Raw genomic sequence first — 17,983 nt, 5'->3', positions numbered from 1 at the left:
TATTCTAAGAATGAAGCAACAGCAGAAACTGAAAAGGGACCTGATTCTGTTTTCCTCTTGGAGCTGGGCAGGAACAGGGGCCAGAGGGCCCTTGCTCTGTGCCTGGGGTACAAATTACTGCCTTCAGAATGGATGATTCTTTCCTGCTTCATTGACTGGACAGTAACAGCCTCTATGTGATGAATGGAACCACAGAGAAGTCTAAATTTAACACTGAAATCATAATGAGCTAGCAAAAGAGGAAGTGATGATTTGATGAGAACCAAGTAGCAGGGGCTAAGAAGGTATTTGATGGTGGGGTATTTTATAACTCAGAAGACACCTGGGGTTTCTTTTTTCTGTTTATTTCCTTTTTCCCTGAAATTTGTTGGAATTCTAAACCTGAGAGGCTAGTAGCTATCGAGTCAAGGACAAAGAACTGAAAACAGCCAAGTACATTTCATCACTCAAGCCTGGGGGTAAAGAAAACAAAACTAGGCACATAAGGTGATCAGTGTGGCAAGTGGATCTTGAGCTGGAGGGAAGGTGAATATAATTGTAAAGAAATAGGTTTTGACAGTTCTTTCCAGGAGATTTTTGAATTAATGAGAATCTCTTTCACACACTGGAGATTCCTTTAGGACTGACATAAACATCCCCCCCCCCCCCCAGGGCATGTTAGGAGGAGACGGGAAAGGAGTCGAGGATATTAGACAGGAAATGGGATTTGTTAATTGGAACGCAAGCATCAGCCCTTTTACAGCATCAATGGCAATGAGTATGGACGTCTCTGAACACACCAGAAGCTCTGGGGCACTGAGGGGATTTGCAGAGGGGTGGGAATCTGTGGCACCCTGGGGACGGAAAACAGAGAGCAGAGATGAGCAACAACCCAATCCACCTGAGGCCAAGAGCCTATTCCCTTACTGCTTGAGGTTCTCTAAGGATATGGCACTGTCATACAGTAGGAATCACAGAATTCTGCCCTTTGTTTGTAAATGAATGGGCCACAAAGTGACTCTTAAAAAGGATGGGATTACGGCAAAAAATGACAGAGAGTGATCTTTGCTAGTTCTTCTGTTTTAAGACCACTTCTAGGCAAGGAGCCCGCAAGGGGAGGTGAAGAGGTCAGACTGCCCGTCCAAGGATGCAGGAACTCCAAGAAGGGGCCCGAGTCTCCCCTGGTTAACCTCAGGAACAGCTGCTTGGCACTCCTCTTGACAAAACTGCCCAGAGTCTAGAAATGAGACTCATGAATTCATTATTACTCTACTCTAATACAAATAGTGAGCTCTGTACAGCCAAGACATCAAAAATCTTGAATTCCTTTAAGATAGTGGTTCTCTTGCTTTAGAGGGCATGAGAATCATCTGGAAGGTCTGCTAAAACACAGATAACCAGGCCTCACCTCTAGAGTTCTGATTCAGAAGATCTGGGATAGGGCTGGGGAATCTGCATTTCTAGTAAGCTCCCAAGTAATGTTGCTGATGCTGCTGGTCCAGAGCCCACACTGACTGCCCACGACTGCCTTAGACTTTTCCTATCTTCATTGAAAAGGATTGCAAAGTAAGTTCCATGACACAGCAAGGAGGGAGGGACATTATTATAAGCATCTGTCAACAAGCCTCAAGTTCAGTGAATTTGGGCAGAACTCACAATTGACACCTTTCCCATGCACTTGGATCTTTTAGGGGAAACATGAACACACCCAAATGAAAACGGGTGAGGCTGAGTTCTTTACATGTTTGATTTTTGAGTTATGACTGGCAGGGAGAGTCCTAGTGGATGTGATATCTACAAATTGTAAGGAATGAGAATGAGATCAGGGCAGAGGTCATGTTTTGGCGGGGGAGGTGGACAGAGAGAGAGAGAGAGAAAGAGAGAATGAGAATGAGTGCATGTGTGTTACTATCAGACGACTAAACAGTATTAGAGGGACCAGGATGCAGATGTGATATGAATGGGTAAGGGCAGGTGAACTTTCATCATAAAAAATTAAAATAATCCGGGGAAGAAAAGGCTCTCTCAAATCTCCATCTCTCGACAGTGTGGAGGATCCAGCATGCTGCTCTAGTATGAGCTGGAAAAGGGCCTGTGCTTTTGCCATTTGGTTATCAGGTTGATTTCTTCTTGTTGTTTGTGAGCAGGAACTGGGGATAGCGGGTGGGGAGAGGGGGTCAGCAGGGTTAGTGTCAGCAATAGACGCTGCTATACATACCACCCAGATGCAAGTCGATGAGGCCACTGTAATAAGACTCTCCCCAATAGTCTACAACAAGGAATTGGTGAAGAGAGAGTTATTGGATCAGATAACCCTCTTGTGCCCCCAGACCCAAAGCAATCAATGAAACAAAGCATAAGGAACACAGAGATATAGCAAGAGGGCGAGGAGAAACAGTTGAAAAGCATGCATCTCTCTGGAAGTGCATTTATCTATACACACACGTGCTGCAGCTATATATTTTCTGGTGGTGGAAGGGAGAGCTCACTCAAAACCACCGGTGATACAGTTAATAGCCAATTAACCATGGGACTGCTGTTCATACCTCTGATTAGTTACGACAGTATAGAAGGCCTTGGCTTTGCTGGGAGTCCTGACCCTGCTGGAAGTCAACTGTATCTAAGATCTTTTAAAAAATGCAAGGGCAGATCAGGGGCTACTTACTACCTTCATTACTGAATATTAAAAGCCCCAGGCTGAGGGGCCAAAGGCAAGATGTGAACATTCTAAAAAAGCTCTTCAAGGCCACCAATCCTTAGGTTGAAAGGCAGTCCAAGCTCTCCCAAGAATTCACCTGTGACCCCCTGCTTGAGCATATCAAACTGCTTGCAGAACTGCTTTCACTGGATAGGTTTCAGATGAAGGAGATCCTGTTTCTTCTGAGGTTAGGCCCCAACTTCAGCCAGGCTTCTCTTTAAAAGCAGAGTCACTACTTGCCCTAAGGCTCTTGGAGGTCTGCCGGCCTCAGGCACTCCCTTTGCCTTTCAGCTCCACTCGGCTGTCCAGCAAGGAGGTTGCATTCTTCTCATGCCTGAGATGCAGAGCCTGGGCACTGCTGAGGGGCTGGGCTTGCTCAGGCAGTCCTCATCCCCCCAGAATCATAAATGCATAGTACAACAAAAGTCAGCTGAACCTAGTTACCCTTTGCCTCCAGGTCTCTCCGGCTGCATGCTGATCCTGGAGGCCTTTTGTTCCACACGAGGGTTCCCCCTTTAAGAATGGCCGTACCAGAAAGCAGAATGTAATCCTGGAATGGTTTTTCACCTCATGCTCAAGGCTGATGCAGTGGATAAAATCTGCACCATGGTTCCAGAAACAAAAAGGGCTTCTCAGGTGCTCTAGACTAGAAATCATATCTGCCCTAAGCTTGCAGGCTCTGAACCTAACCCTTATGGTCCAGATACACATGAGCCTTAGACAAATCGAGGTCAATAGGACGGCAGGTCCATATCAGATCTCTTGTCTGCAAGGGCAGCCTGCTAACAGGCTGACCCCTCAGAGAGCTATGGAAGCTTGGGCCCATCGAGTGAGGCAGGATGACAGGCTCAGTCAGCTGTCCCCCTCAGGGAAGGGGCCAGCTAGCATGGCTGGAAGACTCCAAACTGCCATGCTCAGCTGAGATGATCTCCTTAAGGACTCAGCCAGGAGCAACCAGACTAACAAGAGAAACAGAACGCAGAAGCAGGAGAGAAAGTACAGCCAATGGTCACAGTTCAGCCTCAAAGATGACCTCTGCCAAGTAGCCAGGGCCACTGGGACTTCTGACAAGAGGCGAGCCTTAGAAGTGATGTGCTTAAAATAAGAAAAGGAAAATAGTATGTTTGGAAATATATTCTTATGATAGGAGCTACTATACCCTGAGAATTTCCCAAATGCATCATGGGGTAATCTAATGGAGCTACCAAAGTCTGTCTTTAAAAACAGGACAAATCTGTATTTGGGTGAAGGTGTTTTGATAAAGCTTTGCTTACCAGAGTTTGGACTAGAACAGTGGTTTTCAAACCGTTCTGTGAGACCCTAGGGTTCTTTGAGCGGTATTCCAGTGGTCTCCCAACTACCTGATTCACAAATACTTTGAACTCCTTTAAAGCTTACACAAGACACACTACATTCAGAAGTCTGATATGCTGACGTTAACCCACTGAGGACCATCAACACATTCATCTGTGCTGTCAGGTAAACTTGTTTTTGTGAGGCTCTCAGGACCAAGTTTCTTCTGCCCTCCATGTGCAAGTATCTGTACTCCCTGAAAATGCGCTAAGGAAGAGGCTATCTTATGTATTTATTTAAATTCTGGCTTCCAAGGAGAGTGGTCGCGAAGAGCTGTACAGGACAGCACCCTAGGGGGGCCATCACTCAGGGGAGACCCAGCCTGTCAGAGTAGTTCCTGTCACAGTGCAGTCCTTGAAGAGGGTAACATTCAGACCATGATGCCACAGCAGAGCTGGCTTCTGTGTTTACTGCATGCTTGGGAGCCTTTCTCTGAGATCTACTCTTTATAAGGAACTTGCACTGCTGCTAGATTTAGTAGTGATGCTACCGTGTAAACAATTCCTACTGCTCCCACCTTTGGCTTCTGAGATGGAGGTAATTTAAACTGCATGTATCCTGAGATTTCTGAGAGAACTATTAAAACACAGTTGCCATTTCTGGCAACTCCCTCTGTGTGTCAGAATGTTCTCTACACTGGGACCCAGGGATGGACCAGAGGCTGAGGCCTATTATCACTTGCAGTTCTCTACTCTAACCTGTATTACCAAATTGGTGCTTATCAACATTCTAGAGTGGTTCTTTTTGATTTGAACTTAAACCTACAATTTGGCTTGTATGAAGGGTTCTGCTGCTAAGAAACAAGTTTGAAAACCACTGACATAGATGAAATCCTGGTTGTATATTTTTATGGAAAGGTAATTACCTAAGCAACTAGAAAGGGGAATTTTGGCAGTCTCGCACACCAATCTTCAAGGGCAGAGTTTCTATGACCCCGGGCAGTCAGCAGCTTGAATAACATGGCCTGTTCTAGAAATACTGAAGCAACGCCACAGTCTCGAATTGCATGGCATCCAACAGGTACACAAGTACTTTGCGGAAACCATAACCCTGGGGCAGCCCACCTGAACCTCGGAACCCTGTAAGGAGGAGACGCAGACTATCTTCCTTGAGGACTCAGGCTAACAATGAAATGGTGGTACACCAGCCTATTGAGTTATTCTGACTATGTGTTGGAAGATCTATCCCTCATTTTCCATCTCGGCAGAAGTAATCTGTGGGGAAGGATAAGAAGGCTCCCTCCTGACATCTGCAAGAAGAGAAAGCAATGAGGGAAGGGCCCTGTGAGTCCTGTTAAAGCTGGGCAGGGCATCCCTGCTTGGCTTAGGCTAACTCCGTCCAGATGGTCAGGCTTAACTCAGGAGGCCAAGGAAGCGCATGCAGGGCAGGAAGCCAAAACAAGGATGGTGGGAGACATCACAGCTTCTTTTGGAAGCCTAGAGACCCTCTGAGGTGAACCCAAATCTCCACTCATTGACATGGGCCAGTGCTTGCCTCTCAGTCACACGTCCCAGGCTTCTGGCTTACAGGCTGCTCAGTGGTTTGACTTTTTGCATCTCATTCGGTGGCCCAGGCCCCAAGCAGTAACTCCAGCATCAGGAAAGGGACAAAACCAAGAACATCACACCCTCATCCTTCTCCTCATCCCATCTCTTCACCTGAAGGTCATCACTGAGTTGACTGTTCAGCTGCGATATCTAGGCCTTGAAGGGCCCGGAAAGATCTTCTTCTATGCCTGAACCCTGACTCCCCCCAAATGAACTTAGGGCCTGCAGAACCTTACGGATTCATCTTGACACCAGGCACATCCTGTGAGGTCAGCTCAGCAAGATCCGATGGCAGCGACTGGCCCCATTCCTCGCTGCCTCTTACTGGTTCTCCTTCAGTTTACAGAGAGCCTGCCTGCCAGGGGATGTAGCCACCCTGTCCCTCTGCCACACTAGAATAAGGAATAGGGGGTTGCTGTAAAGTTAGGTCACCTCCTTTCTTTATCCCCAGCCTCACAACTTGAACACTGACCCTGGAGGCCTGTGCTCTCTACAAAGACATGGAGATTTCCCCATCCAGAGGCTGGACTGAGACTCAAGGACTCTTCAGAAAGCAGAGATCAGTCACTCCATGCCTGAGTTGGGCCTCTAGTTGGGGCTGGCCCAGTGGTTTGAAGGTCCTTAACCAACAGGGCTTCTTCCTGGCCCTTGGGACTAGAGATGACTCAGGTACTTCCTTGCTTCCTTTGTGCCCCACTGGGCTGAACCCACCTCGCAGGCTCCTTGGATGAACAGTGGGGGTGACTGCACTACGTTCCGCAGCTCTTCCCTGGACATGGCAGCCATTGAGCGTGTGGCCCTCACAGCTGTTCCCGTGTCTACCTTGTGCTGGCTCGTCACCGTCCCCCGAGCCTGTCCTTGCCCCGAGTGACCAGCCTCTGGGAGACACAGAGCCCAGGTTCACACTGGAGGAGTGGTGAGGGCTCTGTGGGGCATGTGTCCTCCTATTCTCTGTGCGGTCAGAGCAGGAAAGGGAGCCCACAAAGCTAAACACTGGAGGTGGCAGGTGGGGAGCAGGCTGGGGGCCCCACTCGTGCAGTTCTGTGATGGCTCCTTGTGGTACATTGTCCCTCATTCCCAGCTATTTTCTTCTAGAGGAAACGAAGCAGGGGAGGGGGAAAGGAGGAAGAAGAGAGGAGGAGGCCCAGTGCTTGCCATCAATACGTGAAGCAGACTGAGAGTTCGTTCTACAGATAAATGCCAAACCCTCTGAGAGGGCAGAAGAACAAGTCCAGGTCTTGGGGCAGTCCCAAACAGAGATGCTTTCCTTTTCCTTTGCTTAATAGGAAGCCCCAATCTCTGTGATGAAGGGCCCCAGAGAACCCTGCTGGAAAAACAGCTGAATTCCACGTGAGGTGACACAAAACTAGCCTACCATGGGTGGTGGGGGCAGGGGCTTTCCTTTAGGAACAAACCTCCTCACAAAGGAGACGCGGACAATACCTGCTTCACCACGGAGTGCCTTCTCCACGGCAACCCCTCGTTCCTCCAGTTGCCTCTGCTTCTCCTCCACCTGCTCCAGCTGCCGCTGGATAATCTACGGGAAAAGAGAATAGCGTGAGCACCCGACTTTCTCTCTTGTCTCCTAGCTTTCAGGAGGACAACTAAACTGTACAAACACAAACAGGGAGAAAAACAAATTATATCTGGAAGTTGGAAAGGCTTTTGTCCACGGTCATTAAGCCCGGAGTGGGGTGTAAAGACCACCCGCGTCGAATCCCCCAGGGCCTGTTGTTAGTAAGCAGCACAGCTTACTCGTCCAGCTCTCGGAAAGGCAGCTCAGACAAAGGAAGTGACGTCAGCAGCTGCAGCAAGGACTGAGGTACTGCATCCTAAGTAAGACCCTGCCAACAGTGAGGTTGCTAAAGCCCTAGCAGGGGTTCTTAGAGGGTAGTGCTGAAATCCTGCCTCTAGAAGATTAAAAAAAAAAAAATTCTAGAATGGAGCAATGCACTAGAATCTTTTTGGAAGCGTATAGTGAGAAGTTTCTCTGTGCTACATGGGGACTAATCATGGATACCAGAAGGACATTCAACCCCCAAAGCAGCAGCCCATGACATATATCTGGAAAATGGCACACAGAAAACGAAATAAAATCCAAGAATCCAATCATTGCAGAGAACGTGGATACAGAATAATGTTCAAGATAAGGACTAAAAGATTGGTGGTTTTTGATGCTTGCTAAAATTGAAATTCAGCATAACGTGGTATTTGGGTTTGCTGTTAATGTTTCTCATTGTTTATACCTTTTGATTAGTGTACTAATATGAATACAACTCTACATGCACAATTTCATTACAAAAACATATTGTATTTAGATATCTTTTAATACTTTATATAAAGAAATGATTTTTTGTTCCAGAAAGAAAAATCTGGAATGGTCTAGGATCTGTGAGGCCTGAAGATAGAGGCTGATACCTGGAGGACAGCTCTGACCTGGAAATCCCAGGCCCACCAGAGGCTGACAGGTCACAGATGGCCTCTCAATGACAGTCCTCACAACTGAACTAGTTGACTTTACAATGATTATTCCATAGCAAGGAATTTAGGGAACTCAAAGCCCAGCTCTTCCCTTCTACCAGGAATTCCATAAAAACAAGGCTTCTGCAGTTGCATCAAGCCAGAGGCTTGTGGCCTGACATGTTGGGGCCGTCCTCTCAGATATCAGGGACACCTCGTCTACCTCTGCTCTGTCCTCTCTACCCTCCCGCTTCGTGGACAAGGACAAGCATGTCAGAGAGGAGGGGGCTCTTTCCCACTCAGTAGCTGTGATAGCCCCTTCAGGGATTTTACCTGGGCTCGGTGTAGCCGTTTCAGTTCCTCTTGCTTGGCCTGTCTCCGAGCTGCCTTCTGCACACGCCGGGTCAGCTTGGCGTTCAGTTCCTCCTCCGTGTAAGTTCTTGGCTGCAGAGAATGAGAGAGATTCCCTCAGTCAGGTGCCGCAGGCCTGGGCACGGAAAGCACTTCCCCTAGGTCGGAGCTGCCCTTCTGCAGAGTGCCTGCAGGGCAGACGCCCAGGCTGCAGCTTGGCCAGACGCTTCACTAACACTCGTCCTTGCTGGAGCCCTAACTGCTACAGGGTACAGCTAAAGCTCTACAAATGAGATACTTCCCCACTGTGACAGGGACAGGAGGCTGAGTGGGGACTGACTGTTAGGAAGTTAAAAGGACCAAGGGTGATATGCTCCTTTATCACAGAGATCACCTTTTTCCCACGAAAGGATATCTGCTTTTTAAGACTTTCTGGGGGTAAAAATATGATAATTAGTTCCCCCAAGCCTCCTGCTTCTAGGAGGGCACTGCAGAAATGTATGCCTATACAGGGGAAGGAAAAAGAAAAATCGGGATCCTTTTATTTTCTTGTCTAGTATCAAATGCCACTTCCTTCAGATGAATGATAGGTTCTCTTAAGAAGTAACATCTAAAGTAGAGAAAATGGGGATGCTTCTATTTTTAAGTGTGAGTGAACCCCAAACTAACTAATGCAGTCTGAAGAAGGGAGATATGGAGGCGAGCCCGGACTGCCCCCAGGGTAATGCACAGAGGCAGCAGTCGGCCACTGAGAGGGGCGGGGAGGTGGTCCGGCAGGGCGGTTTCAGCCACTGCTACTAAGCCCTAAGGAGGCAAGAGGCCGGATGCAGGGCAAATCCACGGACACAAGTGCCTGAGCAATTCCACCTGCAAATGTGGGCATCAAGGGTGCAAGGCAGTGTCAGATGCCTTGTGTAAACAGTGAGCAACCACCAAGAGGCAAATGCCGAGGGGTTTGCCGCTATTCCTAACATCTTTATTTCCTCCAAGGAAAACAAAGAGAGACTTTGCTAGACTTTAAAAGAGACCTCCAAATTCAACTCAGGAGTATAGTCTAATAATCTTTATTTTAAGAGCTCAAGGACAGTGGAGGGCCAACTGAGCAGGTAAGTCCTTACAGAACATGTGGTGTTCTAGCACCCTAAGCCTTTCACCTTGCAGGTCATGGAGCTGAGGGCTTGCGAACTCCCCACTCCTCTGGTGCCCAGTCCCAAAGGGGCAGCCCTGGAGTGAAATTACCACATGCACTCCAGCCAGTCAAGAGCAGGGCATCTCCCCTTCCTCCGCCATGACACAGCTAGAGAGAGTTCTGGGGCCCGTGTTCACTACTGCTCCATGCACGTGTGAACAGTTAGTGAGGATGTGGCTGGAGGGCCAGGGCTGGGGGCTGCTCCAGGTGGTTAATCACAGACATGCATGCAACAATGACCAGCCATGGGAATGAGACACTACCTTTGATGCATATGATCTCCTGAATGCCAAGGCGTGTGGTACATAAATCAACTTTTAAGGGGATGGCAACAGAAAACAAAATAGTAATAATAACAATTAAAAAATTAAAAATAGAACACAGAAATGGAGCAAAATCAGTTAGAAGTTTAAAACAAACACGCGAGACTGAAGACTAAAACACATGATTATTTTTCACAATGTCACAGGACTGAGTAAGTGAGGAACCTGGGGATACAGATCCTAGCAGCAGGGTCTCAGTGAACCCTGGTTTTGAATAAGGACTGGGTTCACTTTTCTACTGAGAAGACAGCTTCTTCCTCACTATGCCCCAGATCTTCTTTCTTCTCTTTTGACTGTCCCTTGTGTAAAATAAACTAAAGCTGTCTAAATACATGGTTATAGATGCCATTTCTCCTTCAGTAACCCATTTGTTTGTGGAAATTCAGACTACTTCTTTCAGCTCAGTGGGGGGTGGGCACTGGTGGTAGGAAACTCCTGTTGCCAGGGCCACAGAAACACAGACACAGAGCAAACTGAGTATCAGACCTAATGTTCTCTTCCAAAAGGCTCTCTCCTGGCAGTGTGGGCCAGGTGGGTTCCTAGTGGGCCACCCAGAAATCCTGGATAGGGGCGGGGGCCATTTCTTGATTATGCACAGTGAAAGGGGCCTAAAATAGCATAAGTAACTGATATTCACCAAAAATACTTCAGGCACATATGTCCTTCCTCAGACTGACTCATCTCTCCCACAAACCAGGATGAATGTCATTATTAGAACAAATCAGCTAAAAAACAGAAGATAGATGGTTTCCCCAAGCAGCATGTGAACCAGTCCATAGGAACTACGTAACCACACCTAAGGAGTAGAACTTAACGTCTGCACCTGTGGCTGCTGTAAAAAGTAAAGGGAGTGGGGGCAGGCACTGACTGACTTCTGGTGGGGGCGGGAGGGGGGTCAGGTACCACCTTGGCAGAGGCGGCGACTCGAGGGGGGAAATCATGAAGCGTGTGCAGTGTGTTGAGAGAACGAGGCCAGCCAGAGCTGCTGCTTCTGCTGTGGTCCCCGATGGGGACCAGGGCCTGTCCCACAGCCTCTGCACATGCCCGTGGGCGGGCCACAGAGGTTAGGACGCAGTGCATCACTTATATTTAAAGTCAGGCTCAGGCAAAGAAAAGAGGCGAATGTGAATTATCTTTTGTTGGTAGGGTTACAGGTGATAGTATAGATTTAGTCTGTATTATCTTAGTTTTTCTAAGTAAACATTTTAAATAAAAATAAGTTATTTTCAATTTTAGGTTTTTTTTGTTGTTTGTTTTTTATTTTTGTGTATTTATTTATTTTTATTGTTTTATATTAGTCACCATACACATAATGAGCACTGGGTGTTACACGCAAATAATGAATCATTGAATACTACATCAAAAACTAATGATGTGCTGTATGGTGTTTTTTTTTTTTTTTTTTAAACGAAACAAAACTCAGGCACTTGTTTCACAGATGCCTGACTCAGAGACGGGTCTGTGATGCAAGAGGAACCGTTTCCTCCAGCTACTAGAGATGCTCCCTCCTGACCCCACTGCACCTTTAGGTGTCCCCACTCCCTTCACTTCCTGCTCTGAAAATTTTCAAACCTAGGAAAAGCTGGAAGAGAACAATGAACACCTTTGCCTAGATTTGCTAAGTGTTAGCATTTTGCTACATATTTGATATATAATCCTTACATATAGTCTTTTTTTTTCTGAAAAAAACCCACACCATGGTAGGATTCAGATCAACACGTCCTAGGCTCAGCTTTGTCTTTCACATTGCCTGCTCAGCCTCCAGCAAATGGCTCTGCCTCTGTGGGGACACACATGGAACGTGAAGCCCCCCACGCCTCTGATTCTGGGATTCTAGGAGTGGGGGCCATGACTTGTTGGTCACGTAGAAGGGGAAGAGCTCTCTATGTGCCTCAGGTCAGCAGGGCCCCAGGGGAGGCTGCCCTCAATGACACATATTGCTGAGAAGAAAGCCTTGGCATGGCCAGCTTGGGCAGCCTGCCATTCCATGTTCTGCCAGGATGTCTCATTAATTGAGAAACAGTGGAGAGACTGACCACAGAAGCAACCACACAGATGGGAGTTTCTGACCAACAGGAGATGGACCGGCTGAACATCTGCATAACTACATGGAAGCAAAGCGCAACCCTGGGCCACATTCTCCTTCACAGACCACAACCCCCCCACCCCGCAAACCCCCTAAGGCAGTGCCAGTCCCCACTCTCAGCACATGTTGAGGGACCCAGGTACATATCCAGAAGCAATTCTTAGTCCCAATGTCATACCAATGCTACTGCCTGGGAAAGCAAAATTGGGAGCAATTGATAGGAGACCCACGAAGCCAGGCTCCTGGGGGAGAGCCTGCACACAGGGTCCCAACCCTAACTCAGTGCTGGCCTGGCTGGGACAGGTGGAAGCTGGCTCTGCACATGGCAGGGAGGGATCAGGGGCCTGACTGGTCAGGTGTCCTTCTAGGAGAGTGGACAGGTAAATAGCTGGTACGGCCATGGGAGGCCAACAGACCAAGAATGAGAGGAGAACTAAAAGATGGGTTTCCTCCAGTGTGCCAAGTTGTTAAAAGCGGGACTGGGCTGCGAGGAGGGGACTGGCCACAGCTGCAGAAGCCATCTTTACTGACCAGACACATGTGAGGCTCAGGTCTGCTGTGGCAACACCCTGGAAGCCTACAGAGAGGCAGACTCAAATGCGAGCCCTGGAGAGCCTTGTAAAGAAGGTATATGACATTCTGGGGACATCTGTCATTCAGAAAAGGGAGCCGAAGATAGCTGGGCTGTCACCTGGGACAGGAGGCTGAGTGTGTGTCCCAGGCCAGACAACAGAGATGGTGCAGCTTGAACTGTCCCTATGTGCTGCCTAGGCCTTTCTGGATTGTCGTCCTCACCCCATCACTGTCTCCGTGATGCCAATGCCCTGTTAGAACTTTCTCTAATCCCTCTCCCTCCTCCAACTTCACTGTATCTACACAGAGCTACAAGAGCCCTTGGAAATCAGAAGATTGAATAAATATCCAAGAGCCCTCCACATTGAGGGTTAGCTCTCAGGAGAGGTGAGTGGCCAGCCCAGCTCCTAAGCCCAGGGTAGTAAGAGGGACCAAGTCGGATCCATAGTGCCCTACTAAGCACAGAATCCAGGTCAGTTTTCTGTACTGGTTCTTTAACAGCAAAAATTACTCTTTAATCCACAAATGTACAAAGCAGGCAGGATGACAGGACACATTCCTTAGTGACTCAGCCTCCACCTACTGCCTAAAGCCATAGTCCCCATCCCAACCTCCACCAGACTCTGGGGCATGGACAACCCTTCTTCTGTCACTCTGGACACTGGCGGATGCTATTCCACATGGGAATTCTGAGGACAAAAGAATGAATGGACAATGCCAGCAGCTTGAATCTTTGAGGACGAAACACAGGAACTCTTGCCACTGAAACAAGCCCCAGCTGTTCCCTAAAAAAAAAGCCCAAGAAAAGAACTCCCTTTATGCCTCTTACTTGGGTCTGGGCTGGGCTCAGGATTCAGCTGTGGGTCTGCTGGGAGATCAGAGGAGGGCCCCACTTTCCACCCCGGGCTGCAGATTTGCTTTCCCTTTCTTCCACCTCACAAAGACCAATACTACACAGAGGTTTTGGGCTGGGTTTGATCCCGACATACCTCTCGTCTGGACTTCTGGGAAGACCTCTCAAGGATGTCGTCACTGGAGAGGTCCGAGTCCTCCGAGAAGCTTAACTGGCGCCGCAGCTGCAGCTCTAAGGGGATGGAAAGAGGCAAATCGAGGACACCACAGTGCTTTCCTGATTTCTACATGCACATGCGCCACCCAGGGAGTCGGGGAGAGGCTGGATTTCTTTCCAGTTTGAGGGGTTCTTAACCCATGCAGGGGAGCCAGGAGCTTGGAGGCTGACACCTGTGCTGGCAGGGGCAGTGTGAACACTAAACAGACGGCATCCAGACAACAGCCTGCCTGGCGCCTTCCCGGGAGGGCTGAGCTCCGCCTTGCTCAGAATCGGGCCCTGCCCTGGGGCCGTGTGACTTGAGGAAGTGCACACACCTCCCAAGTCTTATGAGTAAGCTGGATTTTAGAATTATTCTATCACCTGGAATATGCTCTGTGAGCCCGTGGTTCTGCTTCCTTCTTCCTTACCCCGTTAACATAGCTCCTAAGAACCCTCGGGGAAGCAGCAGGAGAAATAGATCTTTTGAGGAGAACCAATGGCTGGAGGACACACCTGCCGCAGGAGGGGGTCCCCTGGTGCTGACATACCTGCTCTCACAATGGGAGACATCCTGTGCTTGCCCGAGTCCACAGTAGCACCGCTGGAAGGGGTGCTGGAACAGGACTTGTCATCTCCCTTCTTCTTCTTGTCCTTCTTGTACCCAGAAAAGACGGACTTCCACAAGGACTTGGGCTTGGCAGCGGCTTCCTCCAGATTTGGGCTGGGCTTCTCTGGGGGCCGGCCCTCACCTTTGGACTTCTTCTCTTTCTTGTTTCTGCGGGGGGAGAAGAGTGACGATCTCTTCTTGCTCTTCCCACTGGAGCCCTCAGATGAGGTGACCGAACCATCAGGGCCCCCTGAGTCCGATGGAGGGGAGAGGACCTCCTCACTAGTGGCTTCGTGCTTCAGGGTAGGCTCCCTGGGGCCTTTGAGAACCAGGCGTTTAGGGGACTCGGGGCCGAGGTCTTTGCCCTTGGAGGGAACTGAGGAGGCTTTGCGGGAGGTGCCTCCTGGGGGCCTGGAGGTCCCAGCCGCCATCTCCATCTCCTTCATCCTACTCAGCTGCTTGGCCATAGCGTCTCTCAACGCCTGGCTCTTCACAGACTTCTCCCTGGCTCGCATGCGCTCCTCAGCCAGCTCCTTGGCTTCTGGAGAGACCACGGGCAGGCCCCTCTTCTGTGGCTGGACCCCACTGTCCAGAGTAGGCAACCTACCATTCTCCTTGGCTAGGGGTGAGTGGAGGGGCCTCTCTATGCGGGGCCAGTAGGAGGGGGGTGTGAAGAACTTCTCCTGTAGACTCGAGTCCTCTGTCTTGTCATCATAGGTGTCCTCCACGTCGTCGGCAAAGGGGATCTCGTCCACACTCTCCACAAACGACTTCCGCACCTCCTCTCGGGGGGGCTGGGCAGGTTCTCGGGGGGCCCGCATAAAGGAGGCAGGTGGTGGGGGTGGGATCACCGAGGCCTTGGGCTTGGTCTCCTTATGCTCATAAGTCTGATATGGCTTCCTTCGAAGAGTTGCGGGCTCCTCATCCTGGGGTGGGGGTGGGGGTGGGCTTGAAGGTGGAGTGAGCATGGTGGAGTCTGAGGTGTTGAAGCTCTGGCTGCCCAAGGTTTTCATGTTGGAGGAGCTCCCATGAAGGCCCAGCCCAGAGCTGCTCGACAGATCTCTTCTCTCCTCATGGGAGCTTTTCAGCTCTCTGTCAGATGGGGACTTGGGGGTTGGCAGGGAGGGCTGGTCACCATCTGACTTCGGCAGGCCTAGCCTCTTAGGAACAGGTGGAGGTTTTAGAAGCTGGAGGCCCTCACCCTGAGACTTCTCAACTGAATAGGATTTTAGGGACACTGGTTTAAAGGCAGGCGACGGGAAGCTGGACTCGGACACCTTGCTCCGATCCACAGGTGTGAGCCCGAGGCTGCGGCGGATCTCGGCGCTCTTCATCCAGAACTCTGCCACCAGATCGTTCCGTTTCAGGGCCTCATCCACAGCGAGAGGGCTTCCCAGTCTATCCTTGGCATCCCTTTGGTTCTTCAAGGGGAGGGGAACCATGGGGATGGATGTTTTGGCTGGAACAGGCTGGAAGCATATGGGGGACTTGGTGGGGGATGGGATAGTGGCCTCAGAGGAAGGCTGAGGCTGGGAGCAAATGGGGAGCTGGGTGGTGGTGGGGGTGGAGGTGGGGGTGGAGGTGGCCAACGGTGACAGGCGCTGTGAACTAACTGGGGAGGTAGGTGTCCTGGCTTCCGGCAGAGCCACTGGCTGCAATCGGATAGGAGAGCGCACAGCTCTCTGGTCAGTGGGCACTTCTGCTTTGGGCTTCATTTTGGGGAGCAAAGGTTCAGGGAAAAGGCTCTCCTCGGGCAATTTCACTTTGGTAGCAACAGAGACAGGTGGGATTTGGGCCCCCTACAGAAAAGGAAGATAGAAGCTGCTTAGAAGGAAGGGTTCAATGGTCAGAAGAAACCTATTGGGGAGCTCTCTCTCAAAGGGCCTGTGTTTATGAAATAAATTCCTCTCTCTTCCTTTAGGCTATTCAAATGGCTCCAGGAGAACCTTCCTCACTTTTTGCTCTATTTGTTCAATTTTTAAAGCCACTCTATTTTACTGAACAGACTCAGCTTTCAGGGTTTGGTTCATCTTGAACACACCCTACATTCTTTGTGCACTGAAACGGACACCTGCCCAAAGCACACTAATGGACCCAGCTCTCCTGACTATGGACCCCAAGAGCTCAAGACCTCTGATGTATGAAGACAGGGGCCCATACTGTAAGATTTAAAACAGCTATTTTTTTTTTTACAGTCTATACTATAAATTGTCCTTCCCAGGAAGCTCAAAGATCCATATATTCCTGCACAAATCCATATACCACCCCACCCATTAGTCTCAGCAAAGCTCGCCCAATTTCATGAGTGAAATCACCAAATTCATCTTGCTTCTTAGAATCTCAAAGACCAAACCAAGCCAACCCAGGTATTGAGTTTGGCCTCCTTCCCTGATCTGTCCTCCACATAGGATTTCCCAAAACATATTCCACAGGACACACTGTTGCGATCTGTTTACATAGCATTCTTCAGTGTGTGGCTCACAGACCACTGGTAATCTGGGGGAATATTTTTAATTTTAAAAGTCAGTGACGTTCATTTTAACATAACACTAAGAAACAAACTCATCTGTCATATCAAACCAATGAGTCCACAAAAATTATTGCTTTAACTTAAAAATAAATTTACTTTTAAAATGGTGTGGCATGACAGAAGAGTGACACAGTGGTGGGATGACTCAGGTCTGGGTACAAGTACAGCGCAGGGTTAGAGCGATGCTGCCCAGACTGCCTTGTCCTCATGGTGAGGACTGAGTTGGATCCCCAAGGCCACTCCTGTTTTTAGCAGCTCCACTTTGCACAAGAAGCAAAAAAATGGGTTCACAGCAAGGGCCCTAAGATGAAGGAATTCATATGTCCACTCAGGGTCCCATCAGTTCTGTCCCCACAGTGATCCCCGAGCCCTTACCTCTGCCACAGGGCTGTGGCCTGGGGAGAGCAGACCGGCTTGCTCCTCAGGGGACGGGGCAGGGCTGGGGACTTGGGCGGGACCTGAACAGAACAGACACAGGCTTGATAAGGGAAGCACCCCCCGCCCCACCCTTCCTGCTGAGGGTTCCTCTCCCAGCCAGCTCTGGGGGTCGGTGTTGGCCAGCAGAAAGTGCTTTCCCAGAGTGTCCCTGGATGCCACCTCTATTCATGTTCGAAGTGCGGACTTTTATCGTGTGTGTGTGATCTGTGTCCAGCTTGGAGATGTACCTCCTACCCTTTCATGGCTCCAGAGCACACATAGAAAGGGCTGTTGGCCGAAGCCGCGTGCAGGGTCCATGCATGGGGAAGGAGGACAGCAAGCAGAGCTGTGTGCCACTGGAGGCTGGCGTGCAGCGTGTCGGCCCTGCTCCAGCTCCACCTGGGGGACCTGTGTCCTGGGGGCTGCTCTCATCCCTGCAGGCTCTCAGTGGGAATTCTGGAAGCAGTTTCTCCTGAGTCAACAGACTTACTTCTCTCCTGGTGCCCTGGTGTGGTGACGGGTTGCTCTTCCTCGCTTTCTGATGCCCTCAGCTCCAGCTCCGCTTCCACCACTGCCTGTTGCCGCACTCGAAGCTCCGTTTCAGCTTCTGACGGGATATCATCAGACCAGTGCTGATCTGGCAGAAGGAAGGGAGGGCACAGACCACCCGAGTGAGGCCCTGCTTCTTTTCGAGTCTCCTGCCATCCCCAGAAAGCAGCCAAACCAGCATCTCGGCTTGAGGTGTAGACCTGTGCCACAGCTGGGCCCTGCCTACTGGTCCCCAGTGCTTCTGAGAGACTCGGCCCAAAGCCCCTCATT

The 17,983-nt window shown here is 49.8% G+C and overlaps 1 protein-coding gene across 4 annotated transcripts in view; it reads right to left on the bottom strand.

Annotated features, from left to right (window-relative positions):
• Positions 1-17,983, bottom strand: part of MICAL3 (microtubule associated monooxygenase, calponin and LIM domain containing 3) — a 200,348-nt gene that overhangs the window by 15,924 nt on the left and 166,441 nt on the right. For 2 of the 4 annotated variants that reach the window (XM_028121095.2, XM_028121097.2), the window contains 6 exons: positions 17,655-17,801; positions 17,123-17,205; positions 14,159-15,686; positions 13,549-13,643; positions 8,371-8,481; positions 7,021-7,114 (listed from right to left, as the gene is read on the bottom strand). In XM_028121095.2, the coding sequence (XP_027976896.1) occupies positions 7,021-7,114; positions 8,371-8,481; positions 13,549-13,643; positions 14,159-15,686; positions 17,123-17,205; positions 17,655-17,801 (2,058 nt within the window). Of the gene's footprint in view, positions 1-7,020; positions 7,115-8,370; positions 8,482-13,548; positions 13,644-14,158; positions 16,017-17,122; positions 17,206-17,654; positions 17,802-17,983 lie in introns of all 4 variants that reach the window. The other 2 variants (XM_088025843.1, XM_028121098.2) reach the window with 1 other exon arrangement.

Source organism: Eumetopias jubatus, unplaced genomic scaffold, assembly GCF_037043125.1.
Source record: "Eumetopias jubatus isolate StellerSeaLion01/CBP00866 unplaced genomic scaffold, mEumJub1_p1.0 scaffold_8, whole genome shotgun sequence".
NCBI classification, from domain to species: domain Eukaryota; kingdom Metazoa; phylum Chordata; class Mammalia; order Carnivora; family Otariidae; genus Eumetopias; species Eumetopias jubatus.
The sequence above is the reverse complement of the archived record's forward strand: the minus strand, read 5'-3'. Positions and strand labels throughout refer to the sequence as shown.